General features: G+C 45.3%; 1 protein-coding gene across 7 annotated transcripts in view; it reads right to left on the bottom strand.

Moving 5' to 3' along the window:
• Positions 1–12107, bottom strand: part of NCOR1 (nuclear receptor corepressor 1) — a 2268409-nt gene that overhangs the window by 1886407 nt on the left and 369895 nt on the right. For all 7 annotated transcript variants that reach the window (XM_069615218.1, XM_069615220.1, XM_069615222.1 and 4 more), the window contains exons 10-11: positions 11808–11980; positions 10930–11020 (exon numbers count right to left, since the gene is read on the bottom strand). In XM_069615218.1, coding sequence (XP_069471319.1) covers positions 10930–11020; positions 11808–11980 — 264 coding nt within the window. The remainder of the gene's footprint in view (positions 1–10929; positions 11021–11807; positions 11981–12107) is intronic.

Raw genomic sequence — 12107 nt, 5'->3', positions numbered from 1 at the left:
GCTTTGGGGTTTATATATTTATAATGGATAATGTTTGCTAAACATATGACAATGGGGGATTTCCCTGGTTCTATCATTGAATTTACATATAATAAGTCACACTGCGAAATTCTCTCTGTGGGTATATCCTGTTGCCATACCAAAGGTTAACATGTCCGTGATTACTGAACACTCTTTGGCCCGCAAGTAAACTAAAGGCTGTAACGTAAAGAGAGAAGAGAGAGTGTGTGTGCGTGTGTGTGTGCGTGCGCGTGTGCGTGCGCGTGTGCGTGCGCGTGCGCGTGTGCGTGCGCGTGTGTGTGTGCACAAGCATATACTACCATCAGCCTCCATTGATCTGTGGCATGCAGGTTATCAAAATTGCAACATTTTCATCTTCACCAGTAGCCAGTGTGGGACCCAAAAGCCTAAATGACCACTTAAGAAAAGCTATTCAGTTTGCTTTGCCAGTTGCAGCAGGGCTCCCAGAACCCCCCCTCCTCCACCTCTCCACACGTGTGTTTGTGTTTGGTGGAAGCAAGGGGTGGCATTTCAGTGGAAAGTATGTTGAAAAGCCCAATTCTGGCCCTGGGTGCCTGGTTTTGTTTGTGTTGATAAATCTGACAATGTATGACCTTTTAGAAAATATTTAAGATTAGTTAACTCCACCTGCTATACCACGATAACCATGATATACCGTCATTTGGCAAGAAGGTTATCGTACCGTCATAAAACTAATACTGTGACACCCCTAATTAAGAGTGTGTGTTTTGAAGTGTATTTTGAGTGTTACTTAGAATAAGCCTTCTTCGGAAGGAAGCAATATACAACTGACTGATAAATTAATAATTGTTTATTCAAGAAACCTTGTGTGTAAGTGTTTATTTTTGGATACTTGTCACTGTGAATCTTTGTGTAACTCCCCTACAGCTCACACTGACCCCTCTTGAGATAAGCCTGGCTGCTCAACACGCTACCAAACAGTGTATTACAAGCTTATACCAAAGGTTGAGTTTCCTATTACCTGTAGTCAGAGTTGTTGTAGTGCACCCTAAGGGCACTGCATACAAACTTTGCCCAACAGTCTAGCACCTAGGAACAGCGCGTTCTGCGATGGCATTAAGCAGGACTTGAGATAGCTGACGGAGAATCCCAGATCCGTCAATAGTCAGACCGCCGTCTTCATGTGTTCGTCGCCCAGCTCCCACAAGCGGGCGCTAATCAGCCAGTCGTCCAGGTACGGGTATATGTGTATGCCCTGTAGACGTAGATGGGCCGCCACTTGTGCCAGGCACTTCTTGAACACTCTTGGGGCAGACTTCCAGCCGAAAGGCAGAGCCTTCAACTGGCAGAGCTGGACCTGCACCATGAAACGTAGACATTTCTGATTTTTCTTGTGTATGGGGACATGGAAATAAGCATCTTTCACGTCCAACGTCGTCAAGACTTCCCTTTTCCAGTTGGCCGAGCATGTGTTGCAACGTGACCATCCTGAACTTTGGGACTTTAGGTATTTGTTCAGACGTCGTAGGTCCAGGATGGGCTGTCAGCCCCCCCTCTCCCCCCATTCTTCTTTCTAACTAGAAAGTATCTGGAATAGACTCCCGAACAACGGAGCCGTTAGTGAACCAGCTCTATCACACTATCGCCCCTTATCGCAACATGGCTCGTACTATTCCCGACAGGGAACTGGATGGATCTGCGGAAACCTGCGTTGGAACTCCAGGGTGTGTCCTTGGGCAAGAGCGTCCAGCACCTGTCGGTGGTGATCTTTCTCCACTCGCTGATGAACCTCGTCAGCCAGCCTCCTACCATGGTGCACAAGGGAGGGCCCAACGTCCCGGTCGGTTCAGGCTTGCTTCGACACCGGCGACATGCCCTGCAGGCGACGGCAACCTTCTACCATAGCCTTGAAACAGCCGCTGTAGGCTTCTTGCATTGAAGATCTGGACAGCTGTCTGTACGACATGGAGAAACCTTTTGAAGACCTGCTCGACTTTTCCCCTGGAGGAGAGAAAAGACTAGCGGTGCCGCTGGCATATGCTCCGGGAACGGGCCGTATCTGTAGCCATATCCATCTTGATGGCCTGGAGGGAGTCGTTGGAGGGCCTTCCCAAACAGATTGTACCCGAAAGGCATGTCCAACACCTTCGTCTGAACCTCCTGATGGAAATTTGTGGCTTTCATCCAACCCTGACAAAGGCAGACGCCATTCCTCATTTGTGGGAACCCTGTGGCGACTTCCAGTGCCACTGTGAAGCCGTGATCCAACGACACTTCCCCTTCCTGTAAGAGCAAGGGCTTCCATCTTCTTATTGTCGGGGAGGAACTGCAGGATCGGTCCTAGCTTGCACGACAATACCCTGTCGTACCTGGCCAGGATCGCAAGTGTGTTGGCCACCTTGATACTGGACGCTGTGGTGTAAATCACCTTCTTACCCATGGCGTCCATTCTCTTCCCCCTCGCTGTCCAGAGGGACCGATGATGAGGACAGGTTAGCCAACCATTTCCTCGCAGCTGCCAACACCACCGAATCCAGCGATGATTGCGACCTCAGGTACTTGGGTGCAGAGTCCAGCACCTTATACTTCTTTTCCAGCCTACCCTGTCTGGCACAAGCTGTGCAAGGGTTCTTCAGGAGGGCCAGGCCCTCCTCCCAAACATCCAAAAAAGGCACTGCCATGATGGTCTTCCTCTTCACCTCGCACCTATGATATAATAAGCCCTCCTTCTTGGTTTCCTCAGGCTCCAGCTGTAATAGCTCAACTAAGTGGAGCATCAAAATGTGGTGATTCACCGTCCGCTGCGACAATGTCCTTGTCGTCGCCGTAGCTGTGTAGCTGTATCCATTTCCGTACCCGTGTCTTGAGGGGTGCAGAACTTCACAGACAACGGATCCCCGCTGTCAGCAGATGCAGAAAAGTGCACACAGGCCCCTTTGAAACAAAAATTTTACTTTTTCTGTTGAAACCCCCAAAAAACATACAAATAGATCAGAGAGCAAACTCGAGGACTCCCAACACTGAAGCGTGTGGTAAAAATCTGTAGAAGGCTGTCAGAGGAGGAGCGTAGGGAGACAACTGCCACTGGATGGGGGCAGTATTACCAAGAGGACAGTGATTGGTTTAAAGGAGAAATACAGTTTTTAAGTGAAACATATCTTTTACCCAAGATTCCCAGCCTGACGACAGGGAATATTCATGAGCATGTGAATCCATGCCAGACCCCATGCTGGAAAACAAGGTCTTAAAAATGAACATCCACGGAGACATAATATATTTCATAGCTTCTTGACAGTAAGAGGTGTTGGTTTTAAGTAGTTCTGGTTCAGCAGACCTCTAGGAGTGCTTAAGTTTTGAGCTTACTTGTTAAAGTCAATAGTACACCAGAGCCTTGTTCTAGGGAGAATGTTCATGTTAGTGCTCAATTCCTCCCACCTTACAGAGCCCCAGCTCTTTTGCTGGACTTTTTTTTTAAATTGTAACCCTGTAGTGAGCAAGTCCTTTTTCTCCCTCATGTGTTTTGACCTGAATTGGATTATGTGTTTCCTTTGTTTTGGAGTCTGACAAACTCCATAGGCATCTGCTTTTTGATTCGTGACACAGCACCTTCAGTGCAGTGTCAGAGAAATTCTTTAGAATGTTTAAATACCTTTTCTTGTGTGAGCTACCGTTCCCAAGAACAGTAAAGTGAAATTGATTTTACTTACCTTTATAGGTCCAGCACACCCCATCTTATGTGGAGTGCTGGGGGGATACCTAGTAGCCCATTATCCTACCTACCTACTCATGTATCATGGTGCTTTTCTATCGAAGGCTGACTCCTCAGCTGCAGTATAGAGCCCAGGGGTGACCATTTTGTGAAAGTCTTGCCTTTGGCAGACTTCCGTCCTGAAACCAGCCACTGGCTCCAGTGTGTCTAGAAGGGCAGTAACCAGTCCGGACCACTGGGAAGAACACCCGACGAAGAAACAGTGAACGAAGCTTGCTGCATCCTCCTGGATCTTTGAATTGCCAGATGAAGCCCTGCTGCTGTGCTCAAACTCCTTTTTCTAATCGACAAGAGAAGCTCCGGAAGGGAAGACTTCTTCCCTTGTGTTAGTGGGACCAACTAACCCCTAAACAAACTCCACTGGACCATCTTTCACGACTGGCTGTACTTCTTTGCTGCTGCACGAACCGCAATGCAATGCCTGCAATCCGGCCAGAAGCTCCAAGAGTCTCCCAAGGACCCTCTCCAGTAGCAGGACGACCAGAGCTCGAGTCCCCTTACCAGAGTGCAGGACTCAAGGAGTGAAGAAAGCGCAACCTGTATCCAAGATCTGCGGTGGTGCTGTTTACCGCGCACTGAAACCGTTAAGTGCTGCTGATCCGAAAAGAGCCCCTAGCTGCTGCCGACCTTTGAATTGCTGCCGCAGGAGCCCTCCAGACGTCCTCCCTCTTGTCCCCACAACAGAGGCTCAGGAACCCAGGATCTGCATCGCTGCAACTGGACAGAAGCAAGCTGGACCACTTCTTCAAACCAGAGGTACTGTTCAGACTTGGGGTTCTTACCTCAGCGTCTTTAGCTTTGCTCTTCTCCGTTGAGACCTCCAGTAGCTACTTTTGTTAAGAGTTGATGTCAGCTCTACTCTCCACAAGTCTAACAGCAGTTTAGGTAGATTTGACCGTATGCAATTCGTTCGCAGCAATTTTACTGAAAAACAATTGCCAGCGAGAAAGAATTTAAACGCACATTTTTATGGGGGTTTTTTTTGTCCCCCGCCTCCAATTTTAAGGAAGCGGGGGACATCCACGCACCCCCAAAATTGCTAAATACCAACCCAGGATAGCAGAGGATGTTATGGAGAATTCTCAAAAATGTGCCAATTCCCTTCACCTTAGAGACCCCCAGCAACTTTGCTGGATTTTGAAGACTTGATTTTTTTTACCTGGAGAATGTGAGCCTTTTTCTCACTCATGTATTTTTATATGCGTTTTACCTCGGTTTTCTTTGGTTATCGAGTCTAAAACAACTCCATAGGCATCTTTTCATTTGTGTCACACAGCACCCTCAGTGCAGTGGCACAGGGAAGACTTACAGGCTTTTCCAAGGTTTAAATACCTTCTCTGGGATAAACGACTACTTCCCAGAGTAAGTAAAGTGAAACTGACTTTACTAGTCATTTAAATTCCTAGACCCAGTACACCCTATCTTACAATAGAGTGCTGGGGGTGGGGAGGGTTACTTAGTATCCCCTATGTCTAGATACATTTAGCAGTCAAATGCTACCCTTTCCTCCCAGAATGGCTGGTGGCAGTGGTTTTACAATAAACTACCATGATTTTTCCCAACCGCAAACTATTCGTAGCTCCGGTAACGTAAAATCGCGGGGCCCATGTTTTTCAGGATGGTGTCTCAGCCCCCTTTGTTTAAACAGGTCCTGGTCTTTTTTCGCCATTTCTTTTTGGAAAGATCCTTCTAGATTTTGTCTCTGCGCGCCAAACCAGGTTTGGTCCCTTTGTTCATTCGCCTTTGGTGCCCGAGTGTCTGGGGTGGGCAGGAAGTGAGGGAGGTGCCCGAAACTCCCTGTGCTTAGTTTCCAAGGAGACCCTAATGCACTCTGTGGTGATTGGCTGGCTGACTGTCCGGCAAGGAGAGCCACCATGCTGGGTGGGTGACAGCTAGGCAAGAATGAATGGGTGAGAACTGAATAAAAGGCGAGTCTCTTGGCTTGGAAGGTAGAGTCGACCATGAACGAAAGAACCAAAGACTAGCTTGAATAGGATGGCTGCTGCAACTCATGGACCGTTGGTTTGCCCGGTGAAGCCCTGCTGCAGGTCCGAATCGCCAAGTTCACCTCGACAGAGAAGCCCCCGAAAGGACGACTTCGCCCTTTGAGTTGGTGGGACCCATCAACTCAACAGTAAGCAACCTGGACACACTATCCCGGAGCTGGATGCATTTTCCTCTGGGTGCTGCAGGAAACTATACAACCAGGGAGAGGGACACCTGTTTGTGTGCGTTACTTACAGCCATGGGAATTGAAGTTGCCAGTTTCGAGCTTCTGACTGTGCAAGTACAGTGCATGAGTCCCCCGACGTCCTCCCTCTTGCCTCTTTTTCTTCACTGTAAGGTACTGTAAAACCAGACAGTACATACCTCTCGCGGTGAAAGTGCTTGGAACTTTTGAAACTCTCAGGCCTAATCAGCTTGTGACCCAACATATGATTCTTCTTTCTACACACTACTTCTAAGAACTTGTGCATTTCTGTTTAACTACCAGAACTGCTATATGCTATCCAAGACTTTAGCCCATTGACTTGGGCCTAGCCTATTGAATTGACTTCTGGTGAACTCAAAATATCTACACCGGTTTATGTCATAATACCGAATTAATAAATCTCGAAAAAAAAATCTCGAAAAAAAAAGGCAGAAAAAAAAATATTGAATTTTTTTTTACATGTTTTTTTTTCGAAATGGGGGGGGTTTCCCCCCAACCCCCCTTTTTTTCTATTTTTTTTATTTTAACCCTTTTTTTACTTACCTGACCCAAAAAATACATATTAAAAAAAAAAAACGATATTTTTTTTTCTGCCTTTTTTTCGGGATTTTTGTTATTCGAGATTTTTTTTCGCCCTTTTGACCGACCACCATCTACACCATCTAAGAATAATTGTAACCGTTTTATGTTCTAATAACCTTTGCCTTTTACTCCTCTTGAAAAGTATTCTGAATGCCTACAGTAAGATATTAATGTCCCCAGCACCCTTGTTTCTAAAGTTACCTGCGATTGTCGGTTGTGTCTGTAGGCCACCCCAAAAGGGTCTCATCTGATTCAGAAACTCAGAGTGTACAGTATTGAAGTATATTTGTGTTTTATTATATGATTGCCTCCTTCTATTGAGTATTTTATAATTGAACTGATAAATTATTAATTGTTATAGAAGAAACCTTGAGTGTAAGAGTCTATTTGAAAACCTGTGATTGTAGACCTCTGTGTAACATCATTACTGCTCACATTTCCCCTCGTGAGTTAAACCTGGCTGCTCAACACACTACCAAAACTGTGTAGTACAGACTTATAACAAAGATTGGTTTGCTTACACCTGTAGTCATAGCTGCTTGTAGTGTTCCGAGAGGGTACTGTATTCAAACTTTGCCGAACAGGGGACACCCCTGCAACCCCCGCTCTCCAGGGTACTACCATCTAAGGTAGTAAAAAATCTGGGAGTCCTGATGGACAACACCCTAACCTTAGAACCGCAAATAAACGCAACAGTCAAGAAATGCTTCTTCCTCCTCCACACGGCAAGAAAAATACTACCTTTTCCTCTCCTTCACACACAAAACACTCACTATCGTCGGCCTCATCATGTCAAGTATCGACTATGCAAACAGCCTCTACCTCGGTATACCAGAATACCTACTGAAGAAGCTCCAACGGATCCAAAACACAGCAGCCAAACACTACTCCTCAAACTGTCCAGAAGAGACCTCAGCACCCCGGCCCTAAAAACACTACACTGGCTCCCAGTAAAACACTATTACCTTCAAAACAATGTGCATAACGCACAGGGCAATCTGCGGACAAGGAGCAGAATTCCTACAAAAGAAAATCTACAAACCAACGCGACCGCTCAGGTCAACCAATGAAATCCGACTTGAACTAAAACCTTACATCAAGAAAAAACTCGGAGGCACCGTCTTCTACCACTTAGCCGCGAAAACCTGGAACAACATCCCAAAAGTAATAACACCAAAGATCACCTTAAATTAAGAAAATTACTAAAAACCTGGCTCTTCAACACCAGAGACTAAAACCGAAACAGTAAGACAAATGACTCAACAGGAAAGGACATTTACAAGCCCCTAGAACCGACAGAAGTACTCCGAGCACCAGTAGGGCTGACGCTGGACACAGGGGTCCACCTGCGAGACGGAGGCAACAACCCCAACCAATCCTTACCATTCCCCCACCGCCCGTACAGCTACAACTAGGTACCACAGGGTTGTGGAACGGACGAGACACCACCAATCACCACGCAATCTGAAGGATGGACACTAGCAGGTGCGCTGGTCATGTGGATGGGGGTGAGGAGTATGCGAAGTTATTGAGGGAGCGGACGGAGGGGACAGCTAAATGCTCAAGGGGCCTCGAATGCAAAACGGGCAGCTTCTGACACACTGGGTGCGTAAGCACCCCGTCGTGTAGGATTACACGAGCCCAACTGGTCAATCCAGGGTAGAGATACCAACTAACCAATACCACTAACAATTTCTTTCTCTGCATACACCTCTCAAACTCCAAACCAAACACAACCACAAACCTCCAGCACAACAAACCGCACGAACTTCACTACACTGCAACAACAAAACAAAAACACACAGACTCGCACATCAGCACACGACGACTACCGGCCGCATACACCCCAGGCCCAGCCGACGGAACCACCGGGCTGAGGCTGCCAACAGCACATCACTGAAATCTTGCACTTTTCCAGCCTTCACCTACTAACCCACCTCTCACTCCCTCTTTCAGTGCCGCCAGAGCGCCAGGGGACCACTCCGGTGGTGATAGTGGGCGGTACAAATACCCATTAACAATATATGCCATCAAACTGGCCCGAAGGCCAAATAACTCATGTCAAAATCAACCAAATTGGTCGTTAGGTCATTTATTTTCGGTCTAATACCCTAACAGCTTGTGATCCTACAGTGGTTTTCTACAAAACTCCAACTTTGTGCAAGACTTTTATTAACTACGAAGTGACTCAGCTCCATAGATTGTGATCCAATTGACTTTGGCTGTCCTGGCTCCCTGCAACCTCTTCTAGTCCATTGACTGATATTGTCTGTCCCTCAGAGGCGATAACTTGTTTTTGGACTTCATTGGAAGATTTAAGTATACTCACATGCCCTGAGAACCAGTATAACCTTTTTCCTTCCTTTAACCTTTCCTTTCGGCAACCTCAGAATCTGGAAAGTGTACTAGTGATATATAAACGCCATTACGGTCCTTGTGAATGAAGTCACCTCAGGTTGTAGGAAGTGTGTAAAAAGCATCCCTAAAAAGTACCTACTAAACTTATGCGAATTCTGGAAATGTATTTTAAAGTATATTTGATTGTTACATGTATTGGCACTTTTAAGGAATGCTTATTTATTTAACATCAATTTTTAATATTTATAACTGAAACCTTGAGTACAAGTGTTACTTGGCTACTTGTATTAGCAAATTTAAATGCTACAGCTCTACAGATCACATTTACCCCTCGATAAGCATGGCTGCTCAGTCACACTACCAACTTGTGTAGTACAAGCCTATACCAAAAGGTGAGTTACCTAATACCTAGAGGACAAGGTTTGTGTAGTTTCACACAGTGTTGCTACACCAATTCTTGCCTAACAGTAAGCTGTCAGACAGCTTCCAAAGGGGACCGGGCATAAAACAATTCAAGTCTAGTGTAGGGACCTAAAAATCAGAAACAAATTAGCGCGAGTAAGCATAGCAACAGAGCCACAAGTAATGTTGGGGAAATTGGGTGTTTCTCTTGAGAAAATTTTTTAAGTAAACAATTGGAATGGTGCATTATAGAGCATGTCTTTGGAGAAAAAGGAGTTCAAAAGTCATACAATTTACAATTGATTCTCTATGGTAATGCATGAAAAGATCTTCTAGATGCCAGGTCACCATTGGTACACACAGGAGCATTTGACCACATTGTCATGATGCCCAAGTTTACAACATATTCCAACATTTACATAGCAAGTCATTTTTAGACAGCGGTGTCCATGATCTATCCCAGCATTTCCTTTGCAAATCATTTCATGAAGCTGAGTCCATAATAAATGCCATCCTTCCTAGTGTAAAGAACTTTGATTTTGTGCCCACAATGTATACCATTATGGTCACTGTAAATACCTAATGAAGCAGCAGCCACAATCTATTCCAAACTTCTCAAAACAGCAAATTGGACAATAGACGAACACCGTAAACCAGCATGGTCACTATCAATAACTTTCATGATGTAGCCCACTGCCGCCAAACACATGGACGCATTGCACACACTGACATCACCCAGGCCCCACAAACAAACTCACAATAAATCAGAAGCAATGGCATCTCCAGACTTTAAGTTTGCCAGTGCAGGATAGAAAGAAACAGAAAACCGTCCGTCTCAGTCTACGCCTTAGCATTTCGAACCACCTCCCAAGCCCACACCAAACGCATCCCTTCATTTTTACATTTCGGAACGGAGCACAAACCTTCCCCTTCAAGGTGGGCTTCTACCGAAAGCCTACGTGCACACACCACACCCCTAACCTGAGCAATCTGCTATGCCATTTCCACCTCTGGTTACTTGTAGGTATCTTGGGGCCAAATTGCCCAACACAACTCTCCCATTGCTGGCTCCCTTGAAATCTACTTCCCACACCATGTTTTTACACCTTTGACTTGCAAAGCACTGTGTTGCTTTCCAAAGCTAGCTCCACGATCAATAACTAATATAAATTATAATAAAATCCATGAGATAGGCCAATCATGTATTTTGGTACACTCAGCATGATGTAGTACAAAATACACAGTGGGCTTAGTTTTAATTCGTCACAATATTCATAACATTAAAATGTTTGCAAAATATGAATCATAACAATTTATACATGATTTTCTTTTGGGGGTGAAACATCTCATTTAGCTCACTGCATTATTTGGGGAAAGCAGCTGGTTACTGAGGTCTCCTACCACCTCTTACCCAAAGGGTACCTGGGACACCATGCACTGCGGTGGTACCTACACCAGCAGTGAACATATTTGGTTTACAATAATGAGACATGCTGCATGCATAAAGCCCAGGGAATGGATGCCTGCAATAAGTTGACAGATTTAGGACATGCATTTGCTTCATGCCAGATCTAGCGAAGCAACCCCAACTACTATCCCCTGGAAAACAAGCAGAAGTTCTCACCTCCTGTTCTGACAGGCCGTCAATGATTTCCGAAATCTCATGCTCACTCCTTGCAATCGTTGCAGAGAGCCCGCCCCCTCGCTGGCCAACCCTAAAGGAAAAACAATTTTGATTTACATATTTCATGAGCACCCTCTCTAATATCTTCCATCATCAGGCCCCCAAGCAGAATTCCAATTTGGTTCTGAACAGTTCCCATTCAATGCATTCTAGACTCATCACCTCATCTCTTGTACTTTGAACTTTCTCAAGTTGGCCAAGAAAAAAAAAGACTAGATTCAAATTGGAAAAAAATAGTGCTTCCCATAAAGGTCTAACAAATACATTGCAAAGCCCAACCAGGGGTTGTAAGGTAAATTATTTAATTAAACGTGGAGAGCAGTCCGATGATAAACTAGAGAGGCTAGACAGTGCCACTAGACCATTTTAACCAGTCAATTAAAATACTAGAGCAAGGTCAATCAAGCATAGTGTTTTGGCCAATAAGGATTTTATTAAATCAGGAAAAGAAACTAATGCCTCAGGCACCAAAGCCCAGTACAGGTGCAGATCATTCATTAGCCACCCACACCGAAAAGATGTAGGAATGATGGGATTATGGGTACAAGATTCGGCAACAAGGGAGCAGCAGGTAGTATTAGACCGACCACAATCAGGAAAAAAGTAACGAGTGGCAATTGAAAGGCAAAAAACACAAGCTGGTAATGGCACAAGAGGTACCCTAATCCCAGTCAGTACACTAATACTTCACTAACTTTGTGGAGGCAAGAGCACCAATACAAGCCATAAAGAGTACTTCCTAAAGGATGCTTCAAAAGTTGAATTAGATGCAAAGCCTGACCAGGACGACAAACATGCCCATTAATTTCTTAACACACCGTTGAAACCGTTCCTGTTGTTCCCGCTGCTTTCGGATTTCAGGGAACTGTTTTTCATAGTATTCTCGGGTTTTACTCTCCTTTGCTTTCCGCCGGGGATTGTTCTCTATCCGGTCCACTTTCTTCTCCCATGCTTCCATCAGCTGATCATAACGCTGGCAGATTTTCTGTTCCTGATCAGTAAACCAATCGAAAAAATACAATAAGGGAGAGAGAAAGGCACAGTTTGTGCATGATTAGACAGCGTAACCAATAAAATCCAAAGCTAACAGTTTGTTTTGCTTTTAGTTCATTAGGATT

This window comes from Ambystoma mexicanum, chromosome 9 (genome assembly GCF_040938575.1).
Source record: "Ambystoma mexicanum isolate Mex_15411 chromosome 9, UKY_AmexF1_1, whole genome shotgun sequence".
Classification (NCBI taxonomy): Eukaryota; Metazoa; Chordata; class Amphibia; order Caudata; family Ambystomatidae; genus Ambystoma; species Ambystoma mexicanum.
Note: the sequence above shows the minus strand (reverse complement) of the source record. Positions and strands in the feature narration are given on the sequence as shown.